Here is a 21,306-nt window from a genome sequence, read left to right as displayed (position 1 = left end):
ATGATTTGAGTGGAATGTATATATTGGACATTATATGATTTGAGTGGAATGTACATATTGGACACTATATGATTTGAGTGGAATGTACATATTGGACATTATATGATATGAGTGGAATGTATATATTGGACACTATATGATATAAGTGGAATGTATATATCGGACACTATATGATATAAGTGGAATGTATATATTGGACACTATATGATTTGAGTGGAATGTACATATTGGACATTGTGATTTGAGTGGAATGTATATATTGGACACTATATGATATAAGTGGAATGTATATATCGGACACTATATGATTTGAGTGGAATGTACATATTGGACACTATATGATCTGAGTGGAATGTACATATAATTGGACACTATATGATCTGAGTGGAATCTACATATTGGACATTGTGATCTGAGTGGAATGTACATATTGGACACTATATGATTTGAGTGGAATGTACATATTGGACACTATATGATATGAGTGGAATGTACATATTGGACACTATATGATCTGAGTGTAATGTATACATTGGACACTGTGATCTGAGTGGAATGTACATATTGGACATTGTGATCTGAGTGGAATGTACATATTGGACACTATATGATCTGAGTGGAATGTACATATTGAACACTATATGATTTAAGTGGAATGTACATATTGGACACTATATGATTTGAGTGGAATGTATATATTGGACATTATATGATTTGAGTGGAATGTACATATTGGACACTATTATGATTTGAGTGGAATGTACATATTGGACACTATATGATATGAGTGGAATGTATATATTGGACACTATATGATTTGAGTGGAATGTACATATTGGACACTATATGATATGAGTGGAATGTATATATTGGACACTATATGATTTGAGTGGAATGTACATATTGGACAATATATGATTTGAGTGGAATGTACATATTGGACACTATATGATTTGAGTGGAATGTACATATTGGACACTATATGATTTGAGTGGAATGTACATATTGGACACTATATGATTTGAGTGGAATGTACATATTGGACATTGTGATCTGAGTGGAATGTACATATCGGACACTATATGATTTGAGTGGAATGTACATATTGGACACTATATGATTTGAGTGGAATGTATATATTGGACATTATATGATTTGAGTGGAATGTATACATTGGACACTGTGATCTGAGTGGAATGTACATATTGGACATTGTGATCTGAGTGGAATGTACATATTGGACACTATATGATCTGAGTGGAATGTACATATTGGACACTATATGATTTAAGTGGAATGTACATATTGGACACTATATGATTTGAGTGGAATGTATATATTGGACATTATATGATTTGAGTGGAATGTACATATTGGACACTTATGATTTGAGTGGAATGTACATATTGGACACTATATGATATGAGTGGAATGTATATATTGGACACTATATGATTTGAGTGGAATGTACATATTGGACACTATATGATCTGAGTGGAATGTACATATTGGACACTATATGATTTGAGTGGAATGTATATATTGGACATTATATGATATGAGTGGAATGTACATATTGGACACTTTATGATTTGAGTGGAATGTACATATAATTGGACACTATATGATTTGAGTGGAATGTACATATTGGACACTATATGATTTGAGTGGAATGTACATATTGGACACTATATGATTTGAGTGGAATGTACATATTGGACATTGTGATCTGAGTGGAATGTACATATCGGACACTATATGATTTGAGTGGAATGTACATATTGGACACTATATGATATGAGTGGAATGTACATATTGGACACTATATGATTTTAGTGGAATGTATATATTGGACACTATATGATATGAGTGGAATGTACATATTGGACACTATATGATTTGAGTGGAATGTACATATTGGACATTGTGATCTGAGTGGAATGTACATATCGGACACTATATGATTTGAGTGGAATGTACATATTGGACATTGTGATCTGAGTGGAATGTACATATTGGACACTATATGATATGAGTGGAATGTACATATTGGACACTATATGATTTGAGTGGAATGTACATATTGGACACTATATGATTTGAGTGGAATGTACATATTGGACATTGTGATCTGAGTGGAATGTATATATTGGACACTATATGATATGAGTGGAATGTACATATTGGACACTATATGATTTGAGTGGAATGTATATATTGGACACTATATGATATGAGTGGAATGTACATATTGGACACTATATGATTTAAGTGGAATGTACATATTGGACACTATATGATATAAGTGGAATGTATATATTGGACACTATATGATATGAGTGGAATGTACATATTGGACATTATATGATTTGAGTGGAATGTACATATTGAACACTATATGATATGAGTGGAATGTACATATTGGACACTATATGATTTGAGTGGAATTTATATATTGGACACTATATGATATGAGTGGAATGTACATATTGGACACTATATGATGTGAGTGGTGGAATGTACATATTGGACACTATATGATATGAGTGGAATGTACATATTGGACACTTTATGATTTGAGTGGAATGTACATATAATTGGACACTATATGATTTGAGTGGAATATACATATTGGACACTATATGATTTGAGTGGAATGTATATATTGGACATTATATGATATGAGTGGAATGTACATATTGGACACTTTATGATTTGAGTGGAATGTACATATAATTGGACACTATATGATTTGAGTGGAATGTACATATTGGACACTATATGATTTGAGTGGAATGTACATATTGGACACTATATGATTTGAGTGGAATGTACATATTGGACATTGTGATCTGAGTGGAATGTACATATCGGACACTATATGATTTGAGTGGAATGTACATATTGGACACTATATGATATGAGTGGAATGTACATATTGGACACTATATGATTTTAGTGGAATGTATATATTGGACACTATATGATATGAGTGGAATGTACATATTGGACACTATATGATTTGAGTGGAATGTACATATTGGACATTGTGATCTGAGTGGAATGTACATATCGGACACTATATGATTTGAGTGGAATGTACATATTGGACATTGTGATCTGAGTGGAATGTACATATTGGACACTATATGATATGAGTGGAATGTACATATTGGACACTATATGATTTGAGTGGAATGTACATATTGGACACTATATGATTTGAGTGGAATGTACATATTGGACATTGTGATCTGAGTGGAATGTATATATTGGACACTATATGATATGAGTGGAATGTACATATTGGACACTATATGATTTGAGTGGAATGTATATATTGGACACTATATGATATGAGTGGAATGTACATATTGGACACTATATGATTTAAGTGGAATGTACATATTGGACACTATATGATATAAGTGGAATGTATATATTGGACACTATATGATATGAGTGGAATGTACATATTGGACATTATATGATTTGAGTGGAATGTACATATTGAACACTATATGATATGAGTGGAATGTACATATTGGACACTATATGATTTGAGTGGAATTTATATATTGGACACTATATGATATGAGTGGAATGTACATATTGGACACTATATGATGTGAGTGGTGGAATGTACATATTGGACACTATATGATATGAGTGGAATGTACATATTGGACACTTTATGATTTGAGTGGAATGTACATATAATTGGACACTATATGATTTGAGTGGAATATACATATTGGACACTATATGATATAAGTGGAATGTATATATTGGACACTATATGATATGAGTGGAATGTACATATTGGACATTATATGATTTGAGTGGAATGTACATATTGGACACTATATGATTTGAGTGGAATGTACATATTGGACACTATATGATATAAGTGGAATGTATATATTGGACACTATATGATTTGAGTGGAATGTACATATTGGACACTATATGATATAAGTGGAATGTACATATTGAACACTATATGATATGAGTGGAATGTACATATTGGACACTATATGATTTGAGTGGAATGTATATATTGGACACTATATGATTTGAGTGGAATGTACATATTGGACACTATATGATCTGAGTGGAATGTACATATTGGACACTATATGATCTGAGTGGAATGTACATATTGGACACTATATGATCTGAGTGGAATGTACATATTGGACACTATATGATTTGAGTGGAATGTACATATTGGACACTATATGATCTGAGTGGAATGTACATATTGGACACTATATGATCTGAGTGGAATGTACATATTGGACATTATATGATCTGAGTGGAATGTATATATTGGACACTATATGATATGAGTGAAATGTATATATTGGACACTATATGATATGAGTGGTGGAATGTATATATTGGACACTATATGATCTGAGTGGACTGTACATATTGGACACTATATGATCTGAGTGAAATGTATATATTGGACACTATATGATATGAGTGGTGGAATGTATATATTGGACACTATATGATTTGAGTGGAATGTACATATTGGACACTATATGATCTGAGTGGAATGTATATATTGGACACTATATGATATGAGTGAAATGTATATATTGGACACTATATGATTTGAGTGGAATGTACATATTGGACACTATATGATTTGAGTGGAATTTATATATTGGACACTATATGATCTGAGTGGAATGTACATATTGGACACTATATGATATGAGTGGAATGTACATATTGGACACTATATGATTTGAGTGGAATGTATATATTGGACACTATATGATCTGAGTGGAATGTACATATTGGACACTATATGATTTGAGTGGAATGTACATATTGGACACTATATGATCTGAGTGGAATGTATATATTGGACACTATATGATATGAGTGAAATGTACATATTGGACACTATATGATCTGAGTGGAATGTACATATTGGACACTATATGATCTGAGTGGAATGTACATATTGGACACTATATGATCTGAGTGAAATGTATATATTGGACACTATATGATATGAGTGGAATGTACATATTGGACACTATATGATCTGAGTGGAATGTATATATTGGACACTATATGATATGAGTGAAATGTACATATTGGACACTATATGATCTGAGTGGAATGTACATATTGGACACTATATGATCTGAGTGGAATGTACATATTGGACACTATATGATCTGAGTGAAATGTATATATTGGACACTATATGATTTGAGTGGAATGTACATATTGGACACTATATGATTTGAGTGGAATGTACATATTGGACACTATATGATTTGAGTGGAATGTACATATTGGACACTATATGATTTGAGTGGAATGTACATATTGGACACTATATGATTTGAGTGGAATGTACATATTGGACACTATAGGATTTAAGTGGAATGTACATATTGGACACTATATGATCTGAGTGGAATGTGTGTATATTGTACATTGTGATCTGAATGGAATGTACATATTGGATATTATATGATTTGAGTGGAATGTACATATTTGCTGTATCAAAATCAAAATCAAGCCATTTCTCGTATATCACTGACGTCTTTTTGTCGTATTTATTTGTTGTTGCACTAATTTCTTTAAATCATGCCAACATTGTTATATACAAGAAAACTATGGGGGATGGGGGGACTGTGTCTTTTACAAAGAGACTTGTTTCAGCTGTGAAGCAACTTTATATTCATCTCCTTTCATGGATTAGAGGCTTGAAATTAAGTATGACTTGAGAGATAAGTCTGAAAAGCATTCTCATTCTGTTTTTAAAGTGGCCATATGGATTAAAATTGGGTGTTATTTTGGAATTTTAATTGAAAAAAACAACATCACTTTGTTTTTCTATTTGAAAAAACACAGTGAAATAACATACACCAATTAAAGTCCTTGTTTGTAACTTAATAAATTACAAAAAGATGCAAAAAGTTTGTTATTGTATGTACAATAACAAATATTTTACACATTTTTAAAATGTTTCGCAATTGAATGAGTTACAAACAAGGATTTGGTATATACTATTTCACATTATTTTTCAAGTTTAAAAACAAAGTAAAGTTGTTTTATCAATTAACAAGCAACCTACCGGTCAGAATAGCTCCGCTGTTTTTTGTGTGTACTATACAGTTTTGTTTTAGCAAAGTAATAAAGTGGTTAGTGGTTCTCTTGTTCAGCTCTTCCACTATACAGTTTTGTTTTAGCAAAGTAATAAAGTGGTTAGTGGTTCTGTTGTTCAGCTTTTCCACTATACAGTTTTGTTTTAGCAAAGTAATAAAGTGGTTAGTGGTTTCATATGATGACTCACACACTATAGAACACACTTCACAAAGAAAGTTGGTAAAATATTGTACTTTTATATTATAGTCACTATTTTACAAAAATTCTATTTTACCCCAGTTTGCATATTAATGACCCAGTCAATATGTCTTGAACAAGCTTTATCTGTTCATCCCAAGACACCATGAACACAATAAATTTCAACTCAATTGGCCGAGTAGGTTTGTGGAAGATTTTTTGAAGCATTTTTACCCAAAATACTATTTTTAGACCTAATTTGTATAACATTGACAAATCAATCTGTCTTGAACAAACTAACATATATCTGCTCATCAAATGACACCTACATACCAAATTTCAACTCGATTGACCATGCACTTTTAGAGGAGAAGATGAAAGTAGAAAAGCTGATGGACAGATGACAGAGAATCAACCTACAAATGGAACACAGTGAATAAAGAATACAGATCTGGAAACACACTGTCAAAGAATTTAATATTCAAGATTCAAAGATTGATACAGTTTTTTCGAGTACTCAACAAAAAATTAATTTAGATCAGTTAAAAAGTGGGCTGATTTCCAATATGGCATCGGTAACAAAAATCACAAAAAATAGAAAAGAAGATGTATGGACTTGAAATTAACAAATCTGAGTATAAAGCTACCTTCTGGGCATCTACATGCCACCATTGTTAGCGGTAGGTTTTGAAAGCCATTAGCCATTTTGGCTACTGTTACCCAATTTCAATTAGCCAAATTGAAAACTTATAAGCCAAAATTTTGTTTAATAATTATTTAATATTTCAAGTTTACAAATTCATTCTTTGCCATGAGCATTCAAAAATTAATTCAAAATAAATACCACTACAAACAATATACTAATGAATAGTTTTGTCAGGAAAGTTACGATTATTTCAAATTTCTTCAAAAAAATGATTAGTTTTCTCAGGGAAGCTACACAAATTATTTCAAACTAAATGTCCAGAGAGGAGTAGACTTACAAAAACATTAAAAAGTTTGCGTACACCAGGGGCATACATATATATATCTACATGGTGTCGCATCTGGCCAAAATCTTGTGATACCTGAGACTTACATGTACTATACTTTACTGTGAAGGACTTCAAACGTCACAAGATTTTGTGACGTCATTATACATGTACCCGCCTTGTTGGAATTTTGTATGCAGTCGCCCTGGTCAAACTCTGCGATATACAATGGCCAACTATTAACCTAAAAGTGTTTTCAGAGTAAATTTGAACATAAAACCAATGCTCGGACACAGCATCCCCACCTTATCGAAAGGTATATGAGTCTGTTATACTTTTCTGACAATGTTGAAGAATACAAGTCGAAAGTCTATAGCATCACGTTTGCCATGTATGTAGACAGTGGAGGGGAAACACGTTATCGCACGGACAACGGAGACCAACAGAGAATCAACCAGTTGTCACTGACAGCAGAGCTAAAAATTCAAAACAAATACCCAAGAATTCTCATCCATATGGCAACCCACTTTAAGTGTTCTAGATTATATACAGCGTCTAATAATAAAGTAGGAATAACCATTACATTGTACATTGCAATCATGACATATATTAAAGTCACTATCTACAGTATAATACAACAAACAAATTAACTCACTTTCTTTGATGTTTGTAGACTTTCCATCAGACTTAACAACATGCCCAGTTTTAACCTGAAATAAGTTCCTGGTGGCGTAATATCACCTCCAAAGATGTATGTTAAACTGGCAACAAAGCTCCATGCTGATGACTTCCTATCTGTCAGTGAAAAAAACAACACAACCAGTTTTAAACTGAAGTACTTGAAAGCAAACTAAACTTGAGGTGATGGGTGTTAGAAAATGATGGTTGAGAAATTAGTCCTAAAACTTACCATTGTACAGTACTTGGACAGTTGATGGAATTGTTAACAGGTGGTGCTTCTGGTTTGTTTCCTTTGAATAGACAATATAATAACAGGTTGGGAAAAATAACACTAATATATACAAACAGTACTATTGAAAGTGAAAGTTCAATGTCAAATGTTTCTGACATGCTAAACAGCATTCTTTACATATTTACCAGACTGAGTAATTTTGTCTTTCATAAATAAAGAACCTGAAATGTTACAAATTATCTACTTTGGTACTGTACACTGTCATTTATATGTACATATATATAATATATATGCACATACCTTTAACATATCATGAACTTACCTCAAAAATGTTGTTTACCTTTGGAGAAAAAAAAAACCAAGTCAGAGGGAGACAATATATCATCATATTATATCATCGTTTTAACATAAAACATTAATACTCATACTCAAAATATTTTTTAGTTCTCTGAATTTCAATTGAATTTCATCATTAGGGCTTAAGCTTTCATGACCACTTTTTTTTAGTTAATATGAATCCATGCTTCTGGTTATTGTAATCCCTGGTGACCCATTCCTACATTTGATGTACGTGTGTGTGTGTGTGTGAGAGAGAGAGAGAGAGAGAGAGAGAGAGAGAGAGAGAGAGAGAGAGAGAGAGAGAGAGAGAGAGAGAGAGAGAGAGAGAGAGAGAGAGAGAGAGAGAGAGAGAGAGAGAGAGAGAGAGAGAGAGAGAGAGAGAGGAGAGAGAGAGAGAGAGAGAGAGAGAGAGAGAGAGTGTGTGTGTGTGTAGGTGTGTGTGTGTGTGTGTGTGTGTGTGTGTGTGTGTGTGTGTGTGTGCATGTGCATGGGTGTGTGTGTGTGTGTGCATTACACAATCTGTGACTTCTTACCTCAAGAGCAACAAAAACTGTAGCCTCTTGATATTTATAAGTTGGAGTTGCAATTACTATGTAAGTCTTACCAATACTAATATCAGACACCAGGTCACCTGAAAACAAAATATTATCATCTTATCAAATATGAGACTGTAATTTATATCTTTGTGTGTGCAAAATGGCCACTTTAATATAACACATGATAGTGAGGACAATGCATTCCAACTCCACAGTACATAGGGTTGGCAACTCTTTACCAAAATTTTGATGATGCCTATTAAGCTGTAGGCGAAGACATTATCAAAATTTTAGTACATAGTACCAGCCTGATGAGGGCTGCTGAGGCATTAAATTGTGATATTGTTAGTGTACATGTGTTATTAATATTATTAATATACATTGTCCACTCATTTATATAATCATTCAAATGTCAACTCACCATTCATCTAATCATTCACATGTCAACTCACCATTCATCTAATCATTCACATGTCCACTCATTTATATAATCATTCAAATGTCAACTCACCATTCATCTAATCATTCACATGTCAACTCATTTATATAATCATTCAAATGTCAACTCACCATTCATCTAATCATTCACATGTCAACTCATTTATATAATCATTCACATGTCAACTCACCATTCATCTAATCATTCACATGTCAACTCATTTATATAATCATTCAAATGTCAACTCACCATTCATCTAATCATTCACATGTCAACTCATTTATATAATCATTCACATGTCAACTCACTTATATAATCATTCACATGTCAACTCACCATTCATCTAATCATTCACATGTCAACTCATTTATCTATTAGTAATCATTCACATGTCAACTCATCATTCATCTAATCATTCAAATGTCAACTCACCATTCATCTAATCATTCACATGTCAACTCATTTATATAATCATTCACATGTCAACTCACCATTCATCTAATCATTCACATGTCAACTCATTTATATAATCATTCACATGTCAACTCACCATTCATCTAATCATTCACATGTCAACTCACCATTCATCTAATCATTCACATGTCAACTCATTTATATAATCATTCACATGTCAACTCACCATTCATCTAATCATTCACATGTCAACTCATTTATCTATTAGTAATCATTCACATGTCAACTCATCATTCATCTAATCATTCAAATGTCAACTCACCATTCATCTAATCATTCACATGTCAACTCATTTATCTAATCATTCACATGTCAACTCATTTATCTAATCATTCACATGTCAACTCATTTATCTAATCATTCACATGTCAACTCATTTATCTAATCATTCACATGTCAACTCATTTATCTAATCATTCACATGTCAACTCATTTATCTAATCATTCACATGTCAACTCATTTATCTAATCATTCACATGTCAACTCATTTATCTAATCATTCAAATGTCAACTCATTCATCTAATCATTCACATGTCAACTCATCATTCATCTAATCATTCACATGTCAACTCATTTATCTAATCATTCACATGTCAACTCATTCATCTAATCATTCACATGTCAACTCATTTATCTAATCATTCACATGTCAACTCATTTATCTAATCATTCGCATGTCAACTCATTTATCTAATCATTCACATGTCAACTCATTTATCTAATCATTCACATGTCAACTCATTCATCTAATCATTCACATGTCAACTCATCATTCATCTAATCATTCACATGTCAACTCATTTATCTAATCATTCACATGTCAACTCATTCATCTAATCATTCACATGTCAACTCATTCATCTAATCATTCACATGTCAACTCATTCATTTAATCATTCACATGTCAACTCATCATTTATCTAATCATTCACATGTCAACTCATTTATCTAATCATTCACATTTCAACTCATTCATCTAATCATTCACATGTCAACTCATCATTTATCTGATCATTCACATGTCAATTCATCATTCATCATCATTCATCATTGATAGAAAAGTTTCCCTTTGATAGTGCATTTCCAAATTGTTCTTGTAGGTAACATTGAATGTGGACATAGTGAGTTAGTATTTATCCCACTTCTGCAAGAAATAAGCTTGTGTGTCAATATAGTGCCCTTGTTATCATGAGTATGCACCATTATAAATCACCATTGTTGTGATGTACAGAATACATGCGCATCACTTGAATAAGTCCAGTGGGTAATAGTCTCTATATGTGTGGGAAATATCACAGCATGGGCAAAAGTCTATTCAAAGAAGGTCACATACTTAAATTCTGACGAATGACAGCTTGTTTTTGAAATAATAGCCGTGTTATGGACAGGATTCACTGATGGATATGTTGACTCACAAGTTTCTATTACCGTACCAGTAGAAATGTTCAGTAAACTTTATAAAAAAATGATAATTTTACTTCCTACCTCTTAAAAATGCAGTTACAGACTGTATATTAGTTGGTATATCCTCATTTCTTTCTAAAGCCTCACAAGGTAACAGTTGAACAATAATCATATCTGTGGATACAAATTACTAAACTTTAAATCTCAGAATGAACAACTTCTGAGCATTAGTATATTGAAGCATAACTTGTTCACATGATTTTGATTATCAGTCTCAGTACATTTATTCAATGAATAATGTTTCCTTTGTTAGCATCTATGATTTAATATAATAATACAAGTCTAGCTTTATAGTACTATAATCAGCTCATTATTATTCATGATGTCATGCACTGTTTTACTCATATGATTAAGTGGCAGTTTATGCAAGAACTTGGAGTGTGAAACATTAGTTTTTATTCTAGCAGTTCAATAATCTGTTATTATGATCAGCAGAAGTCAAAGGAAGGGGGTCAAAATTATTATGATCTGCTAGACCAATAAAGAAACAGACTGTGTCTACACAGACTGATTTGATTCAAATTTGAAGACTAGCAAGAGATGATTTTCAACTCAGTGAATGTAACAGTTTTAATAATTTCAATGCAAGAGCAGGATCTTAGAAACCTGGATATTTTACCAGGCCAATCCTACTTAGTAATTATTATTCTTTACAATTCATACACTGGTATAATCAGGCAATAGATTAGAAGAGAATAGCCAGCAAAAATAACCAATACTTCATGACATCCATTTTGTAAACATACTATCAGAATCAGCTACTTTTTATTATCAACATGATGTACTTCATTGACTTGTATAGTGTATATTTGTCAACTTTCTAAGATCGTCCACAAACTCCAAAAATCAGCTACATTCATTGCATACCATGTTAAAAATGTGTGTGCTATATGTTCTCTAAAGATTTTTGTCACAGTTTTGATCATTATGAACAGGAACAAGAAATGGAACAAATTAAACTATACTTTAATAACAATGAAAATTTCTACTCACAGAGTCAAACAATTTCTTGGAAACAAATCCCAAATCCATTAAGTTCAACACTCATTCTCATATACTTTATTTTTTTAATCAATAAAATTACTGTACATACCAGTAGATATACACTATATGAAAAATACTGGTATGGGCATACATTAGCAAAATGGAAACATGGGGGTAGGCGTGGATATATTGCAAAAAAAAGAGCATGGAACCTACCTGCAAGCAGTCTGCATGATACATCTTCAACCAGTGTAAAACCACAGAACATACACATAAAATCTTTCCTGCAAAGGGTCAAACATTATTTTGATAAAAATGATACCGAGTCAGTGAAAATTTTCTGTTTGTCAGTAGTCAGCCACAGTATATATGACAATCTCAATTGATTTGCTAAAAACAGTGTTAGTTATATATTACACCAAAACTAGTGAAGTTCTTGTGTTCACTTGAAGGGATTATTGCAAATGAAACAGGAAAAAAAGAATTTAACTGACAAATGAAATTGGAAATTCAGATGCTCTTGTCAATGGCTGATTAAGAAAACTGTACTGGCTGGGCAGGCAGTCATGTGTCAAGTTGGGAAAAGCATCAATTCAATTTGGGCGTTTATATCTATGACAAATATTTCCAAATATTGGTTGCTATATACAGTATCTTTAACATCCTACCTAATAGTTTGAAATTCAGAAGCTCCTGGTGTATGTCTTCTGATGTAGTGGTGACCCATAGCACCATCACAGGATGAAATAGGACAGTAATATCTGGCAGCTTGTCTGCAAGATTCATGAAACAAAAGAATAGATAAAACCAGTGGTTTGTAAAACATTTGTCTACACAAAATTGAAAAATAGCACCAATGGCATTGTAGCACAACTGTACAATTTTTAGAAATGTTTACCCACATACTTACTGATCCATGCTAGGTATATTTTTTGCCTATCCAACCCTGTTGTTATCTTTGCAATATGCATGATAATTTGGCTGTTGCTATGGGTGTGGCCATGTTGCTAGATATATTTACACACATTTTTTGAATATTTGTTCACTTGTCTAAGAATTCCTGATGTTAAAATTGTTATCTTTGCATTAAACATGGTCATTTGGCTGTTGCTATGGGCATGGTCTTGTTGCTAGGTACATTTGCATACATTTTTTGAATGATTACTCATTTGTCTATAAATCCCTGTTATTATCTTTGCAATATACATCATTTGGCTGTTGTTATGGGCATGGTCTAGTCGCTAGGTATATTTGCATACATTTTTAAATGTTTCATTTGTCTATAAATCCCTGTTACTATGTTTGCAATATACATGATCATTTGGTTGTTGCTATGGGTGTGGTCTTGTTGCTAGGCACATTTACATACATTTTTTGAATGTTTGTTCACTTGTCTATTAATCCCTGTTATCTTTGCAATATATGTGATCATTTGGCTGTTGCTATGGGCATGGTCTTGTTGCTAGGCATATTTGCATACACTTTTAGAATGTTTGTTCTGTTGCCTAAGAATCCCTGTTGCTATTTTTGTGAAATACACCACCGTTTAGCTGTTGCTATGGGCATGGTCATGATTGCTAGGAATATTTGCATATATTTATTGATTGTTTACTCACTTGCCTACCAGATGATGTTGTTATTTAACCAAAATATACTGCCATTTGGTTGTTAAGGGCATGGTCATGGTTGTTAGGGCCAATTGTGTCAAAATGTTTTGAAGAAAATCTGCTGAATAACACTTCTAGAAACATCTCACCAAGTACTTTTTGAGATATAAGTTTTTGACCAATATTCATATTTTTACACCTGACTTCCATATCACTGATGAGATCATCATATGCTTAATATTTCTTCATCTATACACCACTAGATGCATTAAATTTTAGCCCAATCTGCTCAGTAGTTTTGGAATTGAAGATTTTTGAACAAAAAGACCCATTTTTAGCCCATTTTAGCCCTGATTTGCATATCACTGATGTCGTGAACAATTTTTAATCTAAACACCTCTAAGAACATTTGCACACAATTTCACACTAATCTGCTGAGTAGTTTTTGAGTTTAAGTTTTTTGACCAAAAAGCACATTTTCTGACCCAAATCACACACACATTTGCTGGAAGTGTATAAACTTTTCCATGGGCATACTCTCGTTGATCCAGTTGCATTTTTCAACGTATCTACTTCGACAACAAGAGGACACACTTTGAAATTATTTAAGGACAGATCCAGATTGGATATACGTAAATATTTTTTCAGTCAACGTGTCGTAGACATTTGGAACAGTTTACCAGAAAGGGTTACTGCTAATTCATCAGTTAATCATTTTAAAGCCTGTATTGATAACCACCTCACAACAGTAAGGGGTCTTTAGAAGCCTTAATGGCTTCCTACCCCACGTAAATTCACGGTAAATTCACACCGGTGGTAAGATCATTTTGATTTGAACAATTTCCCAACTAGACACCCAAGGTAATACAACCACCAAATATCATGGCAATCGGTCCAACAGTTTTTTGACTTTAAGTTGTTCATACACACACACACACACACACACACACACACACACACACACACACACACACACACACACACACACACAGGCAGACAGGTACTTTGCAATTCCTATAAAAATAATTTGAAACTATTTTCCTATGTTTTGGGACCATTTTGGTTTACCAAAGCTATCTTCAAATGAGTATCACACATATATCTGAGTTAGAGTATCCAGTTTATTTCATTAATTTGTTTCTTCTGTTCTGTTGAATCAGTTCAGTTCAATGGTAACGGATTAAAAGTAAAATGTCCCTTTATCATTGAATTGTTAATAGAATAAATGTTTGATAATCTCTCCATCTAAAGCTAAGAAATGTAAAATATGATTGAAGGGTGTACATACGTGTACTGGGTGACAGTGGATATACTACACACTTTACTCTTCAACTTGTATAGTCTTTTCACTGCTTTACAACTCCACAAGTCAAAATAATTCAATCGATAGCTGGAAAAAACAAAAACAAAAAACATGGCCTATATTGGTAATCAATATACATCCAATAATGTACATAGTATTTTCAGAGATACTTTTACACATCAAATGAAACTCCACTAAATTGCAAAATATCTTTCATATCTATTGAAAACATTTCCTTTTTAAATTAGTATATCCAAAAATTGCCTCACAGACTACATTTAACACTTTCACTATAATGTTTTTGAAATGTATACTAAATTTACCATATTCTGATTGTTTGTTTTCTTGATTTTGATACATGAAAAAAAATTGATTCAGAGGTGATGTATAATAATTAATGTATTTGTTGAGTTGAGCCCAAATTTAAAAGCTAAAGTTATGTGATGTATTTTGTGCCTGTGAACCTACCTTGGTAAATCTGGTATATTACTAACCCTGACATGTACAAGAACTTGATTTATATACTGAACTGATGGTAAAAGATCAAGAGTCTGGATGGCAGTAAAACAAACCTTTCGCCAAAAAAAATAATAAAGATATTAATACTGTTAATTGACATACTGTTGCTTGAAAAATTTTTCTAGAAAATTGGAATACATTTAGTATGCCTCTGAGCACCCCTCCCACACACACACTTGACTTAAACAATTTAAAGTATGCCTCTTAGCACCCCTCCCACCCACACACACACACACACACACACACACACACACACACACTTGACTTAAACAATTTAAAGTATGCCTCTCAGCACCCCTAACGCACATACACACACACACACACACACACACTTGACTTAAACAATTTAAAGTATGCCTCTCAGCACCCCTAATGCACATACACACACACACACACACACACACACACACACTTGACTTAAACAATTTAAAGTATGCCTCTCAGCACCCCTCACACACACACACACACACACACACACACACACACACACACACACACACACACACACACACACACACACTTGCCTTAAACAATTTTAAAAAACAATTTGGAAATAATCATTATCATTCATGAATGTGATCTTTATGATACACATGAAAGGAAGGATATAATAATTTTTTAACTGTGTTCTTAATACTCTTCCCAGATTCGGGTTACCAGCTGACAGATGCTCCTGTTTTCCCACTTCCTTCCTTGCTCCCTCTTCCACTCACTCACTCACTCACTCACTCACTCACTCACTCACTCACTCACTCACTCACTCACTCACTCACTCACTCACTCACCCACCCACCCACCCATCCACCCACTCACCCACTCACTCACTCACTCACTCAAAAAATAGCGCCAATGACATTATACTATATAGCACAACTGTATTTGGCTGTTGCTACATGTATGGGCATGGTCTTGTTGCTAGGCATATCTGGTTACATGTGGAATAGTTATTCACTTACCTACCCATTCAAGGTTTCATCTTTGCAATATACATCATCATTTGGCTGTTGCTATGGGTATGGGCTTGTTGCTAGGCATATTTGTATACATTTTAAAAATCTTTATTCACTTATCTACCCATCCCTGTTCTTATCTTTGTAATATGCATAATCATTTCACTGTTGTTAATACAGAGAGAATTGATGAACTTAATTTTGCAATCGAAAACGGAAGGGTCGGGGAAGCAGTTGATATGTTGATCGATATCATTAAAAAGTGTGCTATGGTAACATGACTCATAACACCAAAGTCAACTCCAGAGGGGACCGATAAGGTGGCTGGTTTGTCCAAGACTGCCAGAATATGAAAAGAACTGTCAAGAAATGTTTGCTGAATTTCATTCAATAGAAATAATGATAATTTGGAAAAACTGCACTGAGTATAGAGAACTGTTTAAGGTAAATAAAGAAAGAAAACAGCGACGGTATGATGAATATAGACTAAAGTCAACAGCCATGCAACAGAACTCTAAAGAATTCTGGTATTTTTTTAGAAACAGTTCCCTCACAAAAGATACCAACCCAAGAATGGTATGAGTATTTCAAAACGTTATTCAACCTAACAGAAAATCAAGACCAAGAAAACACAGAAATTTATAACTCCATTTAAATGAATTTGTTGATAACCTTGACATGGAAGAGATACATGATTTTCCAGACAAAGACTACGGCATCCTGGATGAACCAATAACTGGGGACGAAGTGCAAGCAAGTATTGACAATGTTGCCAGTGGTAAATCACATTCCAGCTGAATTTTTCAAAAAAGCTTGGAATGTTATGAAAAGCATTTTATGTAGTCTGTTTAATAAAATTCTTGAAAACGGTAACTTTCCACAAGTTTGGGCACAGGGTATGATAGCAACTATCCATAAAAAAGGTTCAAAAAAACACCTGCCAAACAACTATAGAAGCCCACAACGATACTCTCTGTATTTGGCAAGATTTTTACCTGAATTTTATGTGTCAGATTACACAGTGGTTTGATATCGATTGTAAAAGTGCTGAAGAACAATTTGGTTTTAAGAAAGGGTACAGAACTGTGGATAATATTTTCATTCTCAGCGCCATTATCAACAAATAGTTGTCATACTCTACAGGAAGATTATATTGTGCTTTTATCGACTTCGAGAAAGCGTTAGACAGGGTAGATCATTACGCTTTGTTCTATTTAACTTGCCAAAGCTGGTATGCGGTGTGGGAAAATATTTAAGACTTTGCACTCAATGATTATGTATGGGAAGGTTACAGCTTGTGTAAAAACACCCACGGGACTTACTGATTCTTTTGCATGTAGCAGTGGCTTATTTCACCTTTATTATTCTGTTTCTTTATAAATGACATTGTAAAAGTCTTGTTACACATATTTACTCTCAAGTCCATATTGGTGTTTTACATCTGTACTTTTTATTATATGCCAATGACTTTTGCCTTTTTAGTAGCAGTGTGATTGGACTTAAAGTGTACATGCAAAGGTTGATAATTTTTTTCATTATTATATTGATTTTGCCATAAAAATAAATGAAATAGCATTCATACCTCTAAATATTATGCGCATTGGCAAGAAAGTCGAAAAAATACTTGCCCCCTAAATCCCCTGTGCTTCGACTAACTTCGGCACCTCAGCCAGCTCACGAAAGGTGTTGAGGTCCCACGTGTTACAAAAGCCTTCTAAGCTTTTGTGTAATGTTTACTTATGAATTACTAATTACACTTGCCATAGAGTATTATCTGTAACTGTACATATTGTTGTGTACTAGTGTAGTAGTCTGGCAACAATGGTTCCTCAGTGTTTTGTCGGCAGCACCCGCAGTGAAATGATTACCCTACAATGATGTGCTATCACTGACTATGTTGAAAAACTCATTAAAAAAAACATTGTAATTTGTAAACCGGCACATTTTATCATGTACACCTACATAAATATAAACCTCTAACTTTGTTATTCTGTAAGTATACATGTAATACATACAGACTGACCTAGCACTTGCTTTCACAAAAAGTAGACAAGTCTTTAATTTCATCAAAGCTGTGCGGCAAATAAAAGCAAGAATTTCGAGTTATTACGTATATTTTAGTTTAATACTCGCTTAAAAATAATGCTATCAACAGGTCAACGATATGTGTTCCACGGGCGCTCACCACAGTCATGTCAGAAAAAAAATCATCTTCTTTTCACTAAACTTAGCAACATTATTTTATGACAACTAAACTTCGCTCAGGTCATGTTCAAATTTTTCAAATGCACACCAATCTGTCTGGGATAATAAATGCTAATCAATTAGTATTGTAAACAAGTCATTGAGAATGACATAGTTCCCGCTATGATTGGGTTTTAAGGAATTATCACTACTCTGATCACGCAACAACACTTGTGAACCTAAATCAAACAGACTTAGATATGTTGTGTCTGCTTGTTGGACATGGAACATGCCTACAACAATAAAGGATGGGTCGGGTATGGGGATTGTATCAGGACGAAAATGGATATGCACATGTACGTCATAGAACACTGTCCTAATACCCACTTTGAATGAGATCTGTTCAACCATGTCTGAGTTATGGCTTTGGACATGGAAAATTCGCAAACAAAATGGCTGCCAGGCAGGCATATTGGATCGTATCATGATGAAAATGGATATACACATGTATGTCATAGAACACTGTCCTAATACCAACTTTGAATGAGATCTGTTCAAGCATGTCTGAGTTATGGCTTTGGACATGGAAAATTCGCAAACAAAATGGCTGCTAGGCGGCCATATTGGATCGTATCATGACAACAAATGGATATGCACATGTATGTCATAGAACACTGTCCTAATACCAACTTTGAATGAGATCTGTTCAAGCATGTCTGAGTTATGGCTTTGGACATAGAAAAATCGCAAGCAAAATGGCTGCTAGGTGGCCATATTGGATCGTATCACAACAACAATGAATATGCACATGTATGTCATAAAACACTGTCCTAATACCAACTTTGAATGAGATCTGTTCAAGCATGTCTGAGTTATGGCTTTGGACATGGAAAATTCGCAAACAAAATGGCTGCCAGGCGGCAATATTGGATCGTATCACGATGAAAATGGATAAGCACATGTATGTCATAGAACACTGTCCTAATACCAACTTTGAATGAGATCTGTTCAAGCATGTCTGAGTTATGGCTTTGGACATGGAAAATTCACAAAAAAAATGGCTGCTAGGCGGCCATATTGGATCGTATCATGACAACAATGAATATACACATGTATGTCATAGAACACTGTCCTAATACCAACTTTGAATGAGATCTGTTCAAGCATGTCTGAGTTATGGCTTTAGACAGGGAAAATTTGCAAACAAAATGGCTGCCAGGCGGCCATATTGGATCGTATCATGAAACAAATTGACGTGCATATGTATGCCATTGTATGTTGTCCCTGTACCAAGTTTGAAAAAAATCGGTCCAGGCATCTCCAAGAAACGGCTGCGGACGGACGGACGGACGGATGGACAGACGGACGGAACCCAATCCATAAGTCCCCGTCCCGGACTTTGTCCGGCGGGGACTAACAATATTGTTACATTGTTTGTAACCACAGATAATCTATTGATAGTCACCCTGACCTTTGTGGGAGGTTTATTTTATCGGTAACACCTGATTAGGTATAGATAACCACAGATAATCCCATAGTCCTTTGCATCTGAGCATGCTCAGTCTGGATTGCAAGTTCCCTATTGTTACGACTTGAAGCTTAAATGGGAAATGTTGTACAATTAGTTGTGGGTTCCTACACAACAACCATAAGTGATAATCCTCTAAAGTCCTACCGACATTTTTCACTATAAACCCTTTAACTTGTAATAATAATAACAATAATAATAATATAATAATAATACTAAAGGCACCTAATCTCGCAATGCACATCTATGATGTGATGTTTTTCATTGAAGCAATGTCCCCACCAAATACCAAGCCAATCAGTCTGGCTGTTTTTGACTTTAAGTAGTTTACATACACACACATTCACACATGCATGCATGCACATCACACACATACACACACACAGACACACACATTTCACCATGGCTATACTACATTGTAAACACTACTGAATCTAAGTTCAATTGTACTAGAATTAACTGAGTACTTTGCAAGACGTAGTCTACAACAAACACACACTCTAGCTGTACAATTTTACCTCTTGGAATACTTCAGTTGCAGAAGATATCCTATTGAGTACAATATTCCCAAAGTCAGCTGATGAATGAAAAGGAAAGTGTCATATTATAAGAGACAATATGAAACTGAAATAGGCAAAACACGAGAAAATGATTGAGTTATGTGTTTTTACTTGTTGTGATGTCTGTCACCAAGCCTGAAGATGATTTTCTGTAATGTTGTAGTAGTATATGCATATAGACAATAGTCTAAAATGTTTTGAATTGAGCTGAA

General features: G+C 33.8%; 1 protein-coding gene across 1 annotated transcript in view; it reads right to left on the bottom strand.

Annotated features, from left to right (window-relative positions):
* LOC144438696 (minichromosome maintenance domain-containing protein 2-like) overlaps nucleotides 1-21,306 on the bottom strand; it is a 53,497-nt gene that overhangs the window by 7,111 nt on the left and 25,080 nt on the right. The window contains exons 4-13 of the mRNA XM_078127842.1: nucleotides 21,053-21,111; nucleotides 15,822-15,925; nucleotides 15,339-15,440; nucleotides 13,112-13,216; nucleotides 12,660-12,727; nucleotides 11,481-11,573; nucleotides 9,078-9,175; nucleotides 8,528-8,545; nucleotides 8,203-8,263; nucleotides 7,948-8,087 (exon numbers count right to left, since the gene is read on the bottom strand). Coding sequence (XP_077983968.1) covers nucleotides 7,948-8,087; nucleotides 8,203-8,263; nucleotides 8,528-8,545; nucleotides 9,078-9,175; nucleotides 11,481-11,573; nucleotides 12,660-12,727; nucleotides 13,112-13,216; nucleotides 15,339-15,440; nucleotides 15,822-15,925; nucleotides 21,053-21,111 — 848 coding nt within the window. The remainder of the gene's footprint in view (nucleotides 1-7,947; nucleotides 8,088-8,202; nucleotides 8,264-8,527; nucleotides 8,546-9,077; nucleotides 9,176-11,480; nucleotides 11,574-12,659; nucleotides 12,728-13,111; nucleotides 13,217-15,338; nucleotides 15,441-15,821; nucleotides 15,926-21,052; nucleotides 21,112-21,306) is intronic.

Source organism: Glandiceps talaboti, chromosome 8, assembly GCF_964340395.1.
Source record: "Glandiceps talaboti chromosome 8, keGlaTala1.1, whole genome shotgun sequence".
Taxonomy (NCBI): Eukaryota; Metazoa; Hemichordata; class Enteropneusta; family Spengelidae; genus Glandiceps; species Glandiceps talaboti.
The sequence above is the reverse complement of the archived record's forward strand: the minus strand, read 5'-3'. Positions and strand labels throughout refer to the sequence as shown.